This window comes from Prosopis cineraria, unplaced genomic scaffold (genome assembly GCF_029017545.1).
Source record: "Prosopis cineraria cultivar Desert tree isolate PC_DT_omini unplaced genomic scaffold, ASM2901754v1 PC9, whole genome shotgun sequence".
Classification (NCBI taxonomy): Eukaryota; Viridiplantae; Streptophyta; class Magnoliopsida; order Fabales; family Fabaceae; genus Prosopis; species Prosopis cineraria.
This window is the reverse complement of record NW_026555340.1, coordinates 31759197-31777873: the sequence shown is the minus strand read 5'-3', so window position 1 is coordinate 31777873 and position 18677 is coordinate 31759197. Positions and strand designations below refer to the sequence as shown.

General features: G+C 32.4%; 1 protein-coding gene across 1 annotated transcript; it reads left to right on the top strand.

Annotated features, from left to right (window-relative positions):
- Positions 1–7941: 7941 nt before the first annotated feature.
- Positions 7942–12522, top strand: LOC129319455 (ubiquitin carboxyl-terminal hydrolase 4). Its single transcript, XM_054964526.1, has 6 exons — positions 7942–8315; positions 9102–9218; positions 9958–10056; positions 10683–10871; positions 11395–11576; positions 11800–12522. The coding sequence occupies exons 1-6, from the start codon at positions 8199–8201 to the stop codon at positions 12203–12205; spliced, it is 1110 nt and encodes a 369-aa protein (XP_054820501.1). The 5' UTR covers positions 7942–8198; the 3' UTR covers positions 12206–12522.
- Positions 12523–18677: the final 6155 nt, after the last annotated feature.

The following is an 18677-nucleotide window of genomic DNA, read 5'->3' as shown; positions in this document are numbered from 1 at the left end:
TGAAATGCTCAATTTGATCTCGGTTAATTATTTCCAAACAAATTTCATGTTTAAATACCTGTCCCTCATTTTTTTTAGTTCTTAAGTGAAAATCAATGTAAATGTCTTTTTCTTAAAAAAATATAATAAAAAAAAGAGAGTGTGAAAAATAAGGATAAAGAGATTACAAACAATAATTTTGCTTGCTATCATAATTAAGCTTAATGCAATTTTAGGCATAATCTCATTTCAAATAAAGAAAGAGTTAGTGCAATTATTAGGCAGGGTCTTTAAATATGTGTTTAGCATGAAAGGGCGTATTAATATGTGTGGGCATGTTTTTCATCTCCATTAGTCCTAAGGTCCTTTAATTATCAATAATATTGTTACACTCATATTGTATGCCACTTTCTATGATGATCACATGTACGATTTCAATTATTATGACGAGCCTATTTTATAAAAGGCGGAGGAGAGAGAATTTGATTCTTAACCAATTGAAAAAACATGAAATAAATAAGAGAAAATTTGTTTCTAATCACTTACTTGTTGTGTGAGATTTTAAGAATTTTTGCAAACATTTAAAGCGATCTCATACCGTGCAAATCAATAAGATTTTGTAGATATGAGAGCAAAACTTATATGTTAAAATTAACGCTCCTTTTATAATTCTAATTAATAATTTATTTAAGTTTCATGTGAGATTTTAAGGATCTTTGTAGGGACTTAAATTAATCACATTATCGTGTGGGATAATAAGTCCTCGTAGATATAGTGATTTTCAATTATTATAGATAAGTGATTTTTATAAATAATCATATAATATACAATTTAAGAAACTTAATTAACCAAATTAATGTTGTTAAATTGTAACCATATTTACCGATTATATCTTCTAGTCATGTGAGATTTTTGAATCTCTGTAAACTTATAAGATAATCGTATTATCGTATGAGTCAATAACACTCTACAGATATAACAATTAAGTTTATTAAAATACATATAAATTACATATTAAAATAATTAAATTAAAGACGTATTTAAATTTAATTTCTTTATCATATGAGGTTTTAGAATCTCCGCAGATATTTAGGATAATCATATTATCATATAAGTCAATAAGGCCTTGCAGGTATGTTGATTAAAATTCTTCAAAACATGTATCTACATGCTAAAAATTATTATTAACACTTAAAAATATACATAAGAATATAAATAAATAAATTAAATTGCCAAACTCTTTTATCGTGTGAGATTTCAGAATCTTCACAGATATTTAGAGCAACTGTATTACCGTATGAACTAATAAGGCTCCGCAGGTATAGCAATTAAAATTCTCGATCATAAAAAAAAAATAATTTTAAACCCTTTCCTTTCTTTATTAAAAATTAAAAAATAAAAAAATAATTAAAATTAAATTACTTTTTGCAATTTAAAATACACATTTCAAAATTTTAGAAATTGTTTTATTTACAAAATGGTGAATTATTTCTAATTAATTTTCTCTTCAAAAAATATTTTTACCAACAAATTTTTAAGCTCGAACTACGTGAACTTTGATCCCCATCACAGGATACGTAAGCCTCAGAGTCAGATTCTGAGTCAAGTCCGTCCTCCCTCATAAATAAATAAACATTTCTCACATAATTCTTATCATTTTTATCAAACACATGAATACAAAAGGGATAATTAAAATAATTATAAAATCATATTAAAAGAGCACAACAAACTTCAGGTAACCGTTTTGATGAACGGGTGTTGTGGAGTGCCTAACACTTTTCTCACACTTAACCGACTCCTGAACCTATTCTCTGATTTTTGCAGATCACCCTTATACTCCATTAATCGGTTTCCCGAGATTTACCTCAAAATCTTGGTGGCGACTCTTTGTTCATGCGGTTCCAGCTGCGAAGGCCGGAACCTCCGCTCGTGCGCCATCCGCGTCGCATTTTTCTGGATGCGACAACTTCAGTTGTCCCAAAATTATTGGAAAGCCTTATGTATTCAAATGATTTATCATCTCAAAGGTTAAAAACTAAAGGCGAAATGCCGAAAGCTATTTAGTGGTTGTTCAGCCTCTTATGTTCCTAACCATTACTCTAGCTAGTCTGGTTTTCTTTAAAGAATGCATTTATATCTGGAGAAATTTAGAAAGGAAAAAAAACTATGCATGTTTATTAATTATATTTATGCATCAGTCGCAGTGTCGCACGCATTAATTTTCCATTCCATTTTATACCATATTAGAGTGACTGAGCCATTAAGAGAAGCTAGGATTAATAGTTTATTTATTCAGTAACTAAAGTAGTTGAGCTCTAACAAACTGCACGTGCTCAGTTGTGCATTCCCACCTCTGTTATGATTGTATAAACACCTTATACCTCCACTGTATCATGAAATTAAATGCAGATAATAAAATACATTTCCTCTCACTTTACTCTACTTTCCTTCCTCTCCCTCTCTGATTTCTAATATGAGCACATGTCCTTTTTACAAGTGTTCGCCTTCATAACATCGCGCTTTTTCCAACCACATCATTGTTTCGTATCAGACATGGAGGCAGAGCAGGGAGATGATAAATAATGGTGGTGAATAATCGAGTGGCTGGTACATATGAGCTACCAACCATTACGAAAATTGTAATGCTCGCTAAGCTTCATATGAGAAGCCAAAAATTCATTACAGCTGTTCGTTTTTTCAACGCGTATTAGATGTTGGCGATCAAACTCCTACAAATGCAACGAAAGCGGTCGAACTGATGACGGACAATTATATATCTTGGCTGTCTGTCGTCACAAAATTAAACTTGGATTAAGACAGAGACATGAGATTATGATCCATTTACCCTCCAAAGAACTTGTTAGACGGGAAGTTGGTGTGGCGAACATCTTCATTTCTGTAGATCTTTGAAATTTACCCCACTTCCTTGTGAAATAGCGGGAGGGTAATTGGTTTTTTTTAAAATCAATTATATTGCCCTGTCCTTATTTCCAAATACGACAAAAAAACACGAATGAGAAACTGAGAATTTTGGGATCATGTACGCTGTACGCAAGCGATACAAGAACAAATAATCTGTGTACGCACGACTTCTGTCATCTGTCCACTTGGAGAATCACCTTAGAATTTTTTTTTTAAAATATTATTCTTTAATTCGTTATGTGAAAGTCTTGAAGAAATCCTTTGTTTGCTTGGTCACAATTTATCAGCCCTAAGTCGCGGCCACTGGTGTCTTGATCTTATATATAAATAATAATAATCTCAATGATGAAATTAAATTTCATTACTTTTCAGTTACCGAGGGGTCGAAGACAATATTGCTTGATATATAGTAACCGCAGAAACATGAGGTTTAAGTTTGGAAAACTAATGTTAGGAGACAAAACACATGTTAGTCGGATTTCATGAAAGCTTCCTTTTGCACGACTCTACAGAGAATTAGTTGGTCGCCTCGCCCTGATATTATGTGATTACTATAATATTCTCTTATATGCAATCTCGTCTAAGCAAAGTTACGTTCCTGCAATAATTGCAACTAAAGTTTAAATTTAACTTGGTGCAGTTTTTTTTTTTTTAAATGTGAGCCACATTCATCACTGAATCATTTCATGGTGTGGCGCCTTTTTTCTTGAGATCTTCATATTCTCCTATGCGCGCCCGCACAGCGCTTGTTCTTTAACTTGATCCGTGTCGTCGTTTTCTTTTGACTAAGTGTATATATATACATAGAGAGAGTGGGAGGGAGTTAGTGTATGACAATGCTTGTTCATCGACTTCATCGGTTTCGTTGTCGCGTGGACTGCTCTCGGGGAGGGAGTTTTGTAGCGTTACTGATGTCACTGTAAACTAAACAAATGATTTGCTTGATTGCTCGCTTAAGTTTTGCTCATAAGAAAAATCACGCTTAGCTTCTAATTTGTCAGCTAAACTACTGATGATTGGCTTAATTGCTATCTTAAGTTTCTACCAGTTCCATCTAGATTCGTGACTTTCCACGCCTCTCTGTGCCACGTATGTTGATTTGTTTTTTTTTTTTTAATTTTCATATGCACGAAGAGAGATCATTCTCCTTATCTTCTTAATTAATTGTTAAGAAATTGGTAATAACAACTTCCATAATTTCTATCACGCAGAGAGCCGCGCTTCAAAACCTTAATATTGCAGGTAATTACCTCTATGTTTAATTATTTCATGTCAAGTGCTTGCTTCATTTTAGTTCAGCCAGAACCTTATTGGGTACACACTGTAACAGCAGTTTAAACTGGTATAATAGGATCTGAATTTGAAGTTTGTTTAATATATAATCAACAAATACATAATTTGAACTTCATTTGCATTGTGTATGCGTATTTTATATTGCATACAAATGCCCAGATTTATTTTTAAGAAATTAGTTCCATTTATCATATAAAAATATGAATCCATGTTTACCCATATGATTTTTATGCATTGACTTACAAAACTTTATTATGCACGCGAGCTTACCCACATGGTTAATTATATATTATAGTTTCATTGATATTTATTTCCTTCATATTCTACGTTGTCTAAGTAAGGGCCTATTTTTTAAATTTTACTACTACGTTATATCATCGTATTCGTATAATTGAATCATTTCTAGCCCAAAAAAATAATTAAATCATTTATTGTGACGATTATTCATTTGTTCGTTAAACTATAAAATTAGCAGCATAATTTAATTTATATATATATATATATATATATAATGTGGTTCATTTAATACATCGTTTATTTTGAGATTCTTATTAAATTGTAAACTCTGAAATGGCTTAATTCATCTTAATTATGTTGATTCAACTTATTTTAAAAGTTAGGAGTTTAAATAAATTGGTCTAAAAATAAAATTTTCTAATTATTCGAAGCTAGGATCCAATTCAACTCAAACTGGAGGCAATTAAAATTTTGACAATCAAAAGAATAAATACAATGTCAATATAAATTCAAAAATGCTATAAATAATTTCACCAAAAAAGTATTATAAACAATAAAGTGCATCTAAATTGTTTGAACAGTATTAAGTTATTAACATGAAATCTTCCAACAATACACATTCAAAAGAAAATTAAATGACTACTTTTAAGATTTATGGTTTGACAATGAGTTGAGATTTCATTACAAGTGTAATATAAAGAGAAAATCACCGTCAAATTTCACACAAAAAATTTAGAAATAAAAATTTCATATAATCATAAACTTATTTTAAAAATTCTTGTTTTTTGTTGAATTAAAATTATCCAATATACTGCATAGTTATTAGAAAAGTTGTTCAGTTGATGAGTTCCATATTTTGTTATCAATTGACCAATGTTGGTCTTGAAAGGGATTACAGCTCGAATTCGAGTATACAATTTTTTTTGGAAAAATTTAGCTTGGGACCTTTTGACTGTAGATAATGAAAAAGAAAACGTTAAGATTTTTTTATAACTTACTGCAAGGCTTGGGGCCTAATTTGATATGAATTTTAAAAGCCAAATAATAAAATTTCCCTTGTTGTAAGAAAACTATTAAGGAAGAAAAAAATATCTTGCAAACACGACTTGCAAGCATTGCAAGCCCATAGAAGACAGGGTACATAGTGAGGTTTACAAAGTTTATCAAGAAAGCCTCCATCATTAAATTTCTTATCCAAGAATCTTGGTTGAATGAGTCACCACCAGGACAACCACTGCCTCTAACCTCGTCGTCGGATTTGATGCAAAAGTATTTAATGAGTAGATAGAGCAATGAGTTAATCATAGAATCAACCTTGAAAATAAAATCTCACATAAGATTTTGTAACTCCATTAGACGAGAATCACAAGAAGAACTCTAAATACGATGCATGTTACAACTTCTTGCAAGTGATAGTGCCAAGAAGAGATGAGGCTAAATTACTTGTTTCAATTATTAACAATACCAATGTTATAATTTTTGTTATTGCCATCATAAAATTCCTTGGAATTGTTCTTTTTGTGTATATATGAACAAATCATTGGATAAGAATGAATTAGTCATTTTATGTTCACTCGCAATTGCATTTAATGAGAAAAATGAATTATAAATATGTAGTTTTATGTCAACTTAGAGTGTTGTGATGAACACTTTAGGTAGGAAAATTAATAACATTCCATAGAGTGATGAACCATACATGATAAGGTGACAAACAAGTCATTTAAATATGAAACCAACTAACACTTGAAATTATTTCAAGTCAATGTTGTAACGAGCAAGTGAGATAAGGAAATTAACAAAATGTCAAAGGATGATAAATCACACACGGTACGATGATGAATAAGTCACTTGAAATTTTTTAAGTTAGGTAAAATCCAAACTCATATTGGTAAAACTAGTACATACTGGTATGAATAACTCATAATGGTATCAATGCAACATACTAGCATGACATAAGTTGTTATAGAAACCCACAATTGTAGGGAACAAGTGAGGTAGGAAAATTAATAAGATGCCATAAGGTGATGAACCACGCATGGTAGGGTGATGAACAAGTTATTTGGAATTTTCTAAGTTAGGCGAAACATAAACTCATACCGACATAACTAGTACATATCGACATAAATAACTCATATCAATATCAATACAACATATCGGTATGAGAGAGGTTGTTATAAAAACCCATAATTGTAATGAACAAATGAGGCAGAAAAATTAACAAGATGTCACAGGGTGATGAACCACTCGTGGTAAGGCGACAAACAAGTCACTTGAAATTTTTGAAGTTAGGTGTAATCAAAACTTATATCGATAGAACTAGTATATACCAATATGAATAACTCATACTGATATCAACACAATACACTGATGTGACAGAGTCTGTTATAGAAACCCACAATTGCAGTGAACAACTGGCATAAGGAAATTAACAAGATGCTATAGGTTGATGAACCACATATAATAGGATGATGAATAAGTCACTTGAAATTTTTTAAGTTAGGTCAAGCTTAAACTCATACCAATAGAACTCATACATATCGATATGAATAAATCATATCGATATCAACACAATATACCAATATGACAAAGTTTGTTATATAAATCCAGGCTCAAACTAGTAAAACCAGTACATACCGGTATATTAGAGACAAGCTGGTGTGACAAGCACATTTTCTCTACCTAGATCTTTTAATTTCATCCATTCAGTTAAAATTTACTTCCGACAGCTACTTTTTCATAACGATCAAGTGGTAACATTATGGCATGACTCTATGTGTTATAAGAGGTGCCTTTTTTTTCATTCTTACTCATATCTCAAAATCTTACTGATAGAAAGCTTAGATTCTCTCAAACTTGGTAATCACTATCTCTTTGCCAAAACCAAATTTCATATGTGATTATCTCATAAACAATTTCTCGACCAAAAACCCTCGACATAATTTATTAGTAAATCTCTCAAATCTTTGATTCAATCTAATTTTATATCCGTCTTTTTAAAGAAGATTGCTTGAGTAAAAACTATAGAGAAGTCACTCACAAATCAAAAAATCACTTCAAATGACTTTTATGAGACTTGTAATCTCGTTTTGGAGAGAAAAGGAATGAGTAGAAGCACCTTAAAAAATAAAACTGAAGTGTTAAACAAAATCAAACAAATTGTTAGTGCTCAAAAGGAGCAAGACTGCAAGAGGGGGATGAGAGAGAGTGTGTCTTGCACTTCCATCTATCTCTTCCACCACCTTTTTTTTTTATTAAACCTCAGTTTTTTTTTTTACCCTTACAATGAAGGGCAATATTATCATTTGATTTTAAAATTAATATCAAATCAGGCTCCAAACCTTGCAGCCAGACATCAAAGATTTTGAGGTCATCTTTTTTATTATCTATAGTCAAAAGATCCTAAATGAAATGTTTCCTTTTTTTTTTTTTTGGTAATTTGTTATGGAATGAAATCTCGTGCTTCTTAACCAATTATTTATTTCGTCCTTTTATTTTAGGTATTTTCAAAGACCATTCTCCATTACCGGGATTTTTCTTCTGTTGCTACCGCCTCTGTTCTCCTCAACCTCTGGCTCGGAAGAAACCCTTGTTCCCAATCTCTGCTGACTGAAAAGTGAAAACGGCAAAGCCATTCTCATTGGTTCATTGGTTTACATACCCTAACGATTCGAAGCTGCCCTGGGAGACAGGACTAGTCATTGAATCTTGATGGTGTGCGAATGCTGAATTGAACCCGATCTGAGTCTTGACTATTGGTTTAGAGGCTGATGGGTGCTGCAGGCTCCAAGCTAGAGAAGGCTCTTGGCGATCAATTCCCTGAAGGCGAGCGATACTTTGGCCTGGAGAATTTCGGTAACACTTGTTACTGCAATAGCGTCTTGCAGGTAAGCAACTGAGAATAGACACGTTTATTTATCATCAGAGTTGATTTCTTGTTTCTGGCTGGCTTTCATCGTCTTATGAGGCAAGCCTCGATTTGCTGCAGTGAGATAGAAATCGTCTTGTTTTTCTGGTGAACGCTGAGAGTTTGTTAACTAGACCTCTCAGTATCGTGTGATTCTATGGAAAAAGTGTTGCAGTTGCGTACTCGTGTACAATTTTTAATCCCTTGATTTATTGACCAAATTAGAATTCCCGATGCAGCATTTGCATATTTCCTACCCTCTTTTGAATTCCAGTTTAGGTCAAGAAATAATCAAACTTTCAGGCTTTGCTGTCTGAGAGGAGGCAATGATAACAGTGTTATAACGAATTTAAAATATCTCTTCAGATTCTCTGAATTGGTCTAAACCTTACGCGAATATCTGTAATATACTATCTTGTCTCAGTTAAATAATTCTATTGCTCTATATTATCTTCTTGTCGACATTCATCACCATTGTTGATGTCTCTGTAAATGTTTCGTTCAACATCTCGCTAATCATGGTCCCTTGATAATAAGACGTGGTTCCTAAATTATAAAACCTTTCAGACCACATTTCAATGTAGATTTGTTATCTGGCCCGTCTGTTGACATTGATAATCGCATCAGGTGTCTTGAATGACAGTATATGAAGATGAGTGTGCTTGTTATGCCCCCCCCCTTTTTTTTACAAAGTGTAATTGTTATGCTTGACAACCAGTTTTGTGGTTCTTTTCTATCAAGTCACTCTTTTTACCCCTTTCTGCAGGCACTATACTTCTGTGTACCATTTCGTGAGCAGTTACTAGAGTATTATGGAAATAATAAAAGCATAGCAGATGCAGAAGAAAACCTTTTAACTTGCTTAGCTGACTTATTTTCACAGGTAAGGAATCTTTGATTTAAAAATTCTTGGTATGCTAGCATGGTTTACCACATGGATAGTTTGTATTGCCCTGATCAAGTATATAGCAAATGCCTACATACCATCCTCCACCAGAGGAAGCTGTTATTTCCTTTGCTTCATTAGTTCATTTGATTTTTCTGCCATTGTAGTCATATTGCAATGCATCTATGGGGTTATTATTATCATTATATTAATCAGGGAGTGGGGATAAGGCTTGTTGTTGTTGTTGTTGTTGTAATCAATAAATAGGGAGTTTATAACTTGAGATTTCTTTCTGTGGTAAATTTTTTGTCGTGCTTTCTTGGATTTGGATTCTTATATTTAACTATCGTTTGAATTTTGGTTCCCAGTTTTTTTTTTTTAAACTTACTTCTGGAATAGAAGTTTTCTTTTGCCTTTGGAAAACACGTCCTTATGGCGTGCCCAAATTTGTTTCCTTAGTTAATGTGGTTGTGATCTTGATATCTTTTAGCGCTTGTAATTATCCCCCTCTCATCTTCTCCTTGGAGATTTAAAAATTGGCAGAGGCTGTTGCATGCTTGTCTAAATCTGCATTGTTATTGTAGTATGCTTGATTATGCATATTGTATTGGCTGCTCCTGAGTTTGTATATGTTTACCATTGTTATCCAATTAATTCCTTCAAAAGTTGAGGTAATATACATGCCTATTCTTTTCTTATGTGGTTGTTTAATATGCCATTATTTCTCTTGGTGTAGATAAGTTCCCAGAAGAAGAAAACAGGTGTTATTGCTCCCAAGCGGTTTGTACAGAGGTTGAAAAAACAGAATGAACTCTTCCGTAGTTATATGCATCAGGTATGTGATTAAGTTGTCCAGAATGAACTTTCTTCAGGAAAGTTGGTTATTTTTTAAATTCTTAAGTTTCTTTTGACAAAAATGATTTTATAATGACATAGGAGATTATTTTGTTGACAAACAGTGTTTGAGTATGTTGTCATGTCTCTCCATGTTTATGGAAGGATGTTATGACTTATGTTTAGTTCTTGCTTCTAAGTTGCAGCTGAATTTAATCATGAATATGAATTATAGATGCTATTTTCTGTTTTAAAGCTGCGTCATAGATTTATTGTATGGTTGGTAAGGAAGAAAAAGTTACTGCCATGGTCAGGGTCATGTTGCTTTGGACAGATTAGACCCAAGTGTGAAGGATTCCGATCTTGTTTTGAAGTGCTTCAAAGTGAAATTGTACTATCACTTCTTAGCATGGACATGGAGTTTATATATCATTAAATATTTACTTGACTTGTCACTTCTGATGATTGCTGTCACTGCTGGTGTGCATTTCTTATTGTTTACATTCTTTGTTTGTTCTGTCTTTTAATCTCAATCTACTACTGGCTAGATAATGCCTCTCTATGTTGTCTAAGTTCCTTATTTGAAATAATATTGTCATTATTGAATTTGTCTTCTGTTTTTGGTAGGATGCCCATGAATTCTTGAATTTCTTGTTAAATGAACTTGTTGACATTCTGGAGAAAGAGGCTCAGGGTGCAAAGGCTGATCAAGATACCTTGTCACCTTCTGAAAAGACTGCAAATGGACATAGGAATGGTCCAACTAATGGCGCCCAAAAGGAGCCTTTAGTTACTTGGGTGCACAAAAATTTTCAGGTTACAGGTTCCTGCCAGCTTAATGTTTTCCTTTTGGTGTTTTGCTTGGGGCAGACGTTAGAGAGTATAAACTTAAACTTTGTATTTGATCAAACTAGTTAGCGTTTCCTTTTAGGTGTGTTCATTTTTTTTTCCCATTTTCTTTTGACTAATCAGAAAATCAACCTTGTGCATCCCTTGCTATTTACCTATTTAAGTTTTTGACATTTTTAGATAATATTTTTATAATTTTATATGATTAATATTGGCTTGGCTGTAAGTGTTGCTTGAATAATGCATTTTTTTTTTAATTCTGTGTAACTGACTTTTATAACCATAGCTGATGAGAATATTTTCAATTTTTCTTTTCAATGCTCATGCTCACACCACCACCATCAGTATCACCATTATTGACTGTTTCTTCTTTGTCCTTTTTTTTTTTTTTTAGCTGAGAGATTTTTAACCTCTTTCTCCGTCATGTGCTCACTGGTTCGAATTGTCATATGCTTCTGAAGAATTACATTACGTTAATTTTTTTGACCAGGGAATACTCACCAATGAGACGAGGTGCTTGCGTTGTGAAACAGTGACAGCTAGGGATGAAACCTTTTTTGACTTGAGCCTTGATATTGAGCAAAACAGTTCTATCACTAGCTGTTTGAAGAACTTTAGTTCCACGGAGACTTTGAATGCCGAAGACAAATTTTTTTGTGACAAGTGCTGCAGGTAAATACGGCTTTAATCTGGGCACAAGTTTTATATCATTAGTTGCCTGTATGCTATTTTGTGGCATCAACTTCTACTTGGTTCCTTGAGTGCTTTGAAGGAGGTAAAATATCAATCCAACCATTTTGAGCTATGTGCTTATCCTAAGAGTTCTGCTGACTGTGTATGAGTTATGTCCATTTTCCTCTCCAATGACTTAAATTGAATTTTCTTGTGATATTAGCTTGCAAGAAGCTCAGAAGAGGATGAAGATCAAGAAACCGCCTCATATCTTGGTCATCCATCTTAAACGGTTCAAGTACATTGAGCAGCTGGGCCGCTATAAGAAGCTGTCTTACCGGGTTGTCTTCCCCCTTGAGCTGAAGTTGAGTAACACTGTTGAAGATGCGGATATTGAGTACTCTCTGTTTGCAGTAGTTGTCCATGTTGGGAGTGGACCCAACCATGGGCATTATGTCAGCCTTGTGAAAAGCCATAACCACTGGTTATTTTTTGATGACGAAAATGTTGAGATGATTGATGAATCTGCTGTGCAGACATTCTTTGGGTCAGCACAAGAATATTCCAGTAATACAGACCACGGGTACATATTGTTTTATGAGAGCCTTGGCTCTGGTAGCAAAAACTAGACATGAGGTGCTCCACTCTACTTCAATCATTTGGACTTGCCTTTTTCATCTGTTTTCTATGATAATTATATATTAAAATATTTACCTTTTTTCCTTATCCAACCTGCGTGAGGAGCTGTTAGACATCCTTGTGACGATGCAAGTTACGAAAATTTATACTTAGGTGGTTGGTATGTACAGTGGATGGGGGAAGCACACTGTCTTTTTCACAATAAGAGAAGAAAGAGCAGTATATATGATTTGACATTTCACCAACAATGTTAATCACCTTGAGATACAAAATGCAGTTGGAGGTGCTCGTAACTTATATGCGGTTATTCTTTTTGACTGGTTATCTGTGTCTGATTTATCTAATCAGGATCCTGGTGGGCTACATCTCCGTGCATGTGAGAGGCTTGCCTTTGGTCATTTTCTCTCTTCAATAATTTACTCTTTTCTTTTTCTCTTAATAATACGCTTTGGATAATTTATATCACTGATCATCGTGTGTTAAAAACCATGATTCCATCTTGAACTGCTATTATGTACTCTTTCTGTTTATATATATAAAAAAAACAGTTTAAAAAAGTTAATTAATTTAATAATTATGTCTGAAAATAAAGAAATTAAATTAAAATGTTTTATATTAATTAATATAAGTATATATTAATTATTTTTTGTTAATGTAAATTATAAAAGGTGATTTAAAAAATATATAATAAATGTTTATTAAAATATATGATTTTGTTTATATAAAAAATGTAAAAAATGGTGGTTTTTTTAATAAATAAAAATAGAGTACTATATACTAATGCTTTTTCGGAGGGTTGGGAGAGGAGAAGGGTGGGCTGTTTGTAATACCATTTTTGTTTTTAGGGCCAGAGAAGAAGCATCATTCATTGAAAATAAAGGGCCGAAGCCCAGAAGCAAGAGTTCACAACAACCGTAAATGCACGACAGGAAACTAAGAAAGACCAGAAAACATAACAGCCATAAAGTACAATCAGCCTATGCCATCTCGTTCAGCCTCCTGTACCAATTGGCCATCACAGAATCGCGATAATCGCAAGTCCTTAGAAAAGAAGAGAGCTAGGGGAGGTGGTGGTGGTGCAGACCCCTAACCCGAAGGTTCCAACTCGTTTAAAGCTAAACCTGCCAAAAAATTCAGCAGCTTGATTCCTTTTCTAGAGACAAGGGAGAAAGGCAGTAAACTAAAGGACTCAATCATATCCAAAACATCACCGTTATTGCCAAGCACAAAAGTTCATCAATCTGCTAGAACAGATTTTAAAGAATTCTCAGCAATCTGTCTCCAAAATAATCTTCAAATGAGGCCAAGTCCTAGCAATCTCACATGCCTTCTTAACAGCATAGGCCTCAGCTTGAAAACCTGAATCGGGTAACATTTTATCATGCCAGCCAAATAGGAACTTACCCTCATCTTCCCGTGCCACTATTCCAATACCAGCTCTCCCATCCGACTTTCTGTATGCACCATCAGTATTGAGCTTTAAAGACCCAGATGGCGGTTTAGCCCATAGTGTTTCATCCTTACGCTGTATGCTGATATCAGCATCAGCATTTAGCCCTTTTACCCCCCCCCCCCAAAAGTCCATAATCCCTGCATATGTGGTAGTAATAAGATGCCCAGGATCAGGAGGGTCATCATCAAATATCATCCGGCAATGGAATTTCCTAAATATTCCAACAAATCCAAAATAAATATGCTTTTCCATAGCTATCCAAGAAATATGTTTGTAATACGATTGCCTTATACAATCCGATTTTAAGATATCGATTAGGAAAAAATTAGGGAGGAAGAGTACAATATTATTTTGAGTAAAGATATTTTTTTTCACCCCAAAAAAAGGTAGAAACCCTACCCACGAAGTAGATTTCAAGTCATAATGCGATTAAATGCCTGGACTGGTGTAAATTCTCTTGGAGTGACTCTGGCATATTGACGTGCAGACTTTAATCCAGATTTAACTCATAAAAAATTACATTTGTCTATGACTGACGGTTGATCCAAATAGCAGGCCAGTTTTTTAACCGAGTTGCTATATTTTTTGAGTGAGCTTTCATGGGTAATATAGTAACTAATGACTCATGATCAATACTCCCTGTGCTTCTTATAATAAGACATCTTCTAAAAATATTTTTTTGGTCCGTACTACAAGGCACATGGAAGTTAATAACTGTTACTTATCGGTTATTACCATTTTTCAGTTTTACTCCTATTATAAACTTAAATTTATGGCTCATCATATATAGTATGTCTTTCTCATTCTATTTTTAATAGGAGTAAAGTTAATTTTCGTTATTTTAAATTATTTAATGAGTTAATTATCATTCCTTGATTTCAATAAAATAATTAAAAATATTTTATAATAGGGATTGGAGGGAGTATATTATTATATAAACAAATTTAGGAACATTTGTTTGGTAACATAGCTATTGTGATCTTATATCTGTAACTACAATGGATTTAGTGCTCATCTGAACTATCTAAATTATTTAACATTTTTAAAAAGGCAGAATTTAAAATGAAAAAAATATATTTCAAGTCACGTTTTTTTATAAAAAAAATCTCATTTCAACAATATTTTCTTGGACATTCATGAACAGTCGAGCAGGGGCTAATTAGTGGTTGCAAGCGACATGGCCTTGAAACGTAATGCGCATATCAATGTGTATAGAGCGTGAGTTTTTCTTTTGGAGGAAGGGGCAAAGCCCTTTATTGGGAACGTATGTTATACTATTATTTGTTTTTCTATTAGTAAAATCTTATCACTTATTCATCATAAAGTTATAAGAAAAAATGTTCTTAATTATATCATGATTTTAATTTTAGTATGATATATTGAGAATATATGTTATAATATTATTTGTTTTTCTATTAGTAAAATTTTATCATTCATTCATTAGAAAGTTATAAAAAAAAAAAGATCTTAATTCTAGCATGATATATTGAGAATATATATTATAATATTATTTGTTTTTCTATTAGTAAAAATCTTATCACTCAGAAAGTTATAAGAAAAAATAATTTTGCATTTTGAAATTTAAAGAAAAATTTTGAAATGATTTTTTTTGACAATCCACTATTAAAATGAATGTACAACCTGATGTGAATGAAAATTATATAATTCATAAATGGTAACACACTAAGCCTCTATAATAATTTTACCTTAGGTCTCCAATATTCTTCACATGGCCTTGTTTATTTTGGATTTTGTGAGTGAAGAACACTTACTTTAGTTATTGCAACGTGCTTTAATGATGATGATGATGATTTATATTATTCTAATACACGGGATTCATCTACCTAATTATCGTTTGGAAATAGATTCACAGTAGCTATGATTTTGTATTCTGCGGCAGGCAGTCTATGGGGAACCACTATGCCATTACCAGAAGAAAGCAATAGACTAAACAAATTGTGCATTGTATGCTACTGCCATAATGGATTTTGGTTGAGAGACTTAATGTAATTCATCCTCCCATTTGGAGTGTAAAGAATATATATAGACAGGAGACAAAATTAGGAAAAAAAAATATTATCACTACTTAACAGATTTTCTTTTATTTTTTTTAGTTTTCATCCTCTTTAAAGAGATGTTAGGAGAAAACAATGGCAAAAAACGTCTTTTTCATCTAGTTTTTTCTTATAATTTTCTCTTTTCTCTATTTTTTTTAATTCCAAACAAAGTCATAGAGTCATTCTAACATTAATCTCATTTCCTAGCATCTAAATCGTGTTTACCATTATGATTAAGAGACTTGCATGAAAAACAAGCACTTGGTATTCTGTTCCGGATGTTAAGATTTTTTTATTGCACTTGGTATTCTTAATGTGGGTTTTATATGTTATGTCAAATTTAAAAGATGAATCCTATTTTATAATTCTCTCTTTAATACTCATTAGAATTTTCATATTATGTATGGATTTGTACACCAGATAGTTTCTTTAAATAGATAATAGGAAGTTAGGAACTAACGTTTTTCCAAACTTCCAAAATATGATATCTTGTAATTCATCAATTAACTCTGTTGTGTACAATGTACTGTAGTAAGCAACGTAAAACAGACGAGAGCCTGAATTCTAACCTGCTTTACGTTGAATTCATATTACATTCAACAATGCTTCATATTCAATGATGTCATCATGATTTCTGAGCTGTTTGGACTCATATTACATTTTACCCGCATGAGGAACACAGAAAAAAATAGGCTCTATAATATTGCTAGTCACAGGTTCACACCAAAAAATTGCTAATGCTCAAATTTGGAGTTCTATCAAAATTTTGGGTCTTTTGTTTTTGGAACCAGGTGGAAAGAGGAAGGTAAGGAATAGAAAGAGACGCCTAAAAGTTTTAACTTGTCCCCTCAGACATGCTTCATGATCTTAGTAAGATACTAATTATGCACTTTGGATCATTAATGATGTGATTGTAATTTGGGATTTCTGCGATTGAAACTTCGAAGTTAGGGTTGGGTATTTCCATGTTCTGTAAGGAAAGAAAACATTTTAAAATTCCTGTAGAATCACTTTATCCCGTCCTGTATATGCGCATTGCTTCCTTTACATTGATGATAGATACTGAAATTGGAAATTTACCAATTTTAGGCATAGGTTAAATCATTGCTGGTGAATTTTCAAGTGAGGTTAGTGCTGTCCAGTAATAGAAGGGTTACACAAAATTTATACTCACTTTATATATTTTCAATAATCTTATTTTCAACCATAAATAATTTTAATCCAAATCTACAATAGGTGAATTTATTAGTCAGGTCAGTGCTTTTCAACCATGAAGTTACGTATATTCAATAAACATAAAACCAATGTTTTAAAAGGGGGCACAAAAACAGGCCGGATGTTAAAGATAAAATATTTTACTCCCTTCGTTTAAATATGTGAGGTATTTTTTTAAAAATGGGATGTTAAAAAATATAAAGCATTTTTAATCTTTTAAAGTATAATTATTTTCTTTTTTTTTAAGTGTCCCTATTGATGAATGACTTTATATTTATTGTAAGGTATTTAATAAGAGTAGATATGAAAAGATAAAATTAGTTTGAAAGTAAATAACTACTTTATTGAGGGGTAAGATTTGATTAAAAATATTGTATATTTTTGAACAGAAAGAATATATATTTTAAATATTTTTGTTTGTAGCACTAAAAATTTAATATAAATGTGAAATAGAAAAATTTTTAAGTGGTGTCAGTACCTTTTACACAATTTCAAAAGGCACGAGATAGTCAATTTGAGGCTTTTATTTTTAAGTAGTATATTGACCAAGTGATTTTTATAAGAGTTTTAACCATCAAGGCAAAAAATAACCTCACCGTCGGCAGGTTTTTGGATGATCAGATGATCTACGAGTGGTGACAACCTGTGATTGGCGATTGATCAATCTTAAATGACTTGACGACCATCAACAGTGGTCTCTGAGGGCAATTTTGTGTGACATGCCATTATAGGGCTAGATCAATAAGAATAGGAAAAACATCAATTAAGCATTGCTTGAAAAAATTTATATCAATTAAGAATTGATATATTTTAAAATTATGTTGCAATCCCTTAATCCTTTACATTGATATTAATTTCTTTCAATAGTCCTTATTTGGTATTTTTCCATAAGGATATATTCTACACATTCAAAAATATAATTCATTTTTAATTAAATTGCACTTCTAAAAAATTAGCTAATTATTTTTAAATTAAGATCATTTTTCTCATTTCTGTTTTTATTCAATGAGGTACCTTACTTTTAGATGAAAGGTTAAATGATTTATTATTAATAGTATTTTTGAAAAAAATACTAATTACATATTAAAAAAATTAAAAATATCTTGTATTTTTAAACATTTAATTTAAAAAAATATTTTATATTTTTTAATGATGGTGAGTCATATATATGAGAAGTGGGCCTAAATGATCCCACAAAGAGAGCTACAACAAATGTGGGCCTAAACGTAGCCCAGTCATAATCCTTCAATCGGTAGCCTTACAACAAAACATCCTCTGGTGGATTGATTAAAATTAGACAACTACTTCTGCCCGACAGTGCAGATGTAAATACTCCATTTGCTTAACAGAAATTGGACTGGGAAGCCCCAACACATCCCTCGTGACATGGATCAAGTGGAAGTTTTTTTCGTAGGGAACAATTACCCGATATTATCTACACATCCACTTATATTTATGTTCTTTTCTCATGGAAAGAAAACACACGCACCCTTCACAATTTCTTACTGTGGGATTTTACACACATCCTCCTTCATATTTAAGAGAAGAGTTGGTGCCACTGTAGCACAAGGGCCATCGGCAGGTGACAGCTGAACTGGCAAAGCGTGGCAATGAGTCTGAATTTCTTGAGAATGCTGACTTCATAAAAATAAAAAGGGGTATGATGACACTTCAGGACTTCAAAATTTTACAATTTTAATTAAGGATCTCGGCCATTTAATGTCCTTTTTTTTGTTG

Coding starts and splice junctions, on each gene's coding strand:
- LOC129319455 (XM_054964526.1), top strand. CDS start 8,199: ATGGGTGCTGCAGGCTCCAAGCTAGAGAAGGCTCTTGGCGATCAATTC. Junction 9,219..9,957: donor TAGCTGACTTATTTTCACAG/GTAAGGAATCTT, acceptor CTCTTGGTGTAG/ATAAGTTCCCAGAAGAAGAA. Junction 11,577..11,799: donor TTTTGTGACAAGTGCTGCAG/GTAAATACGGCT, acceptor TTGTGATATTAG/CTTGCAAGAAGCTCAGAAGA.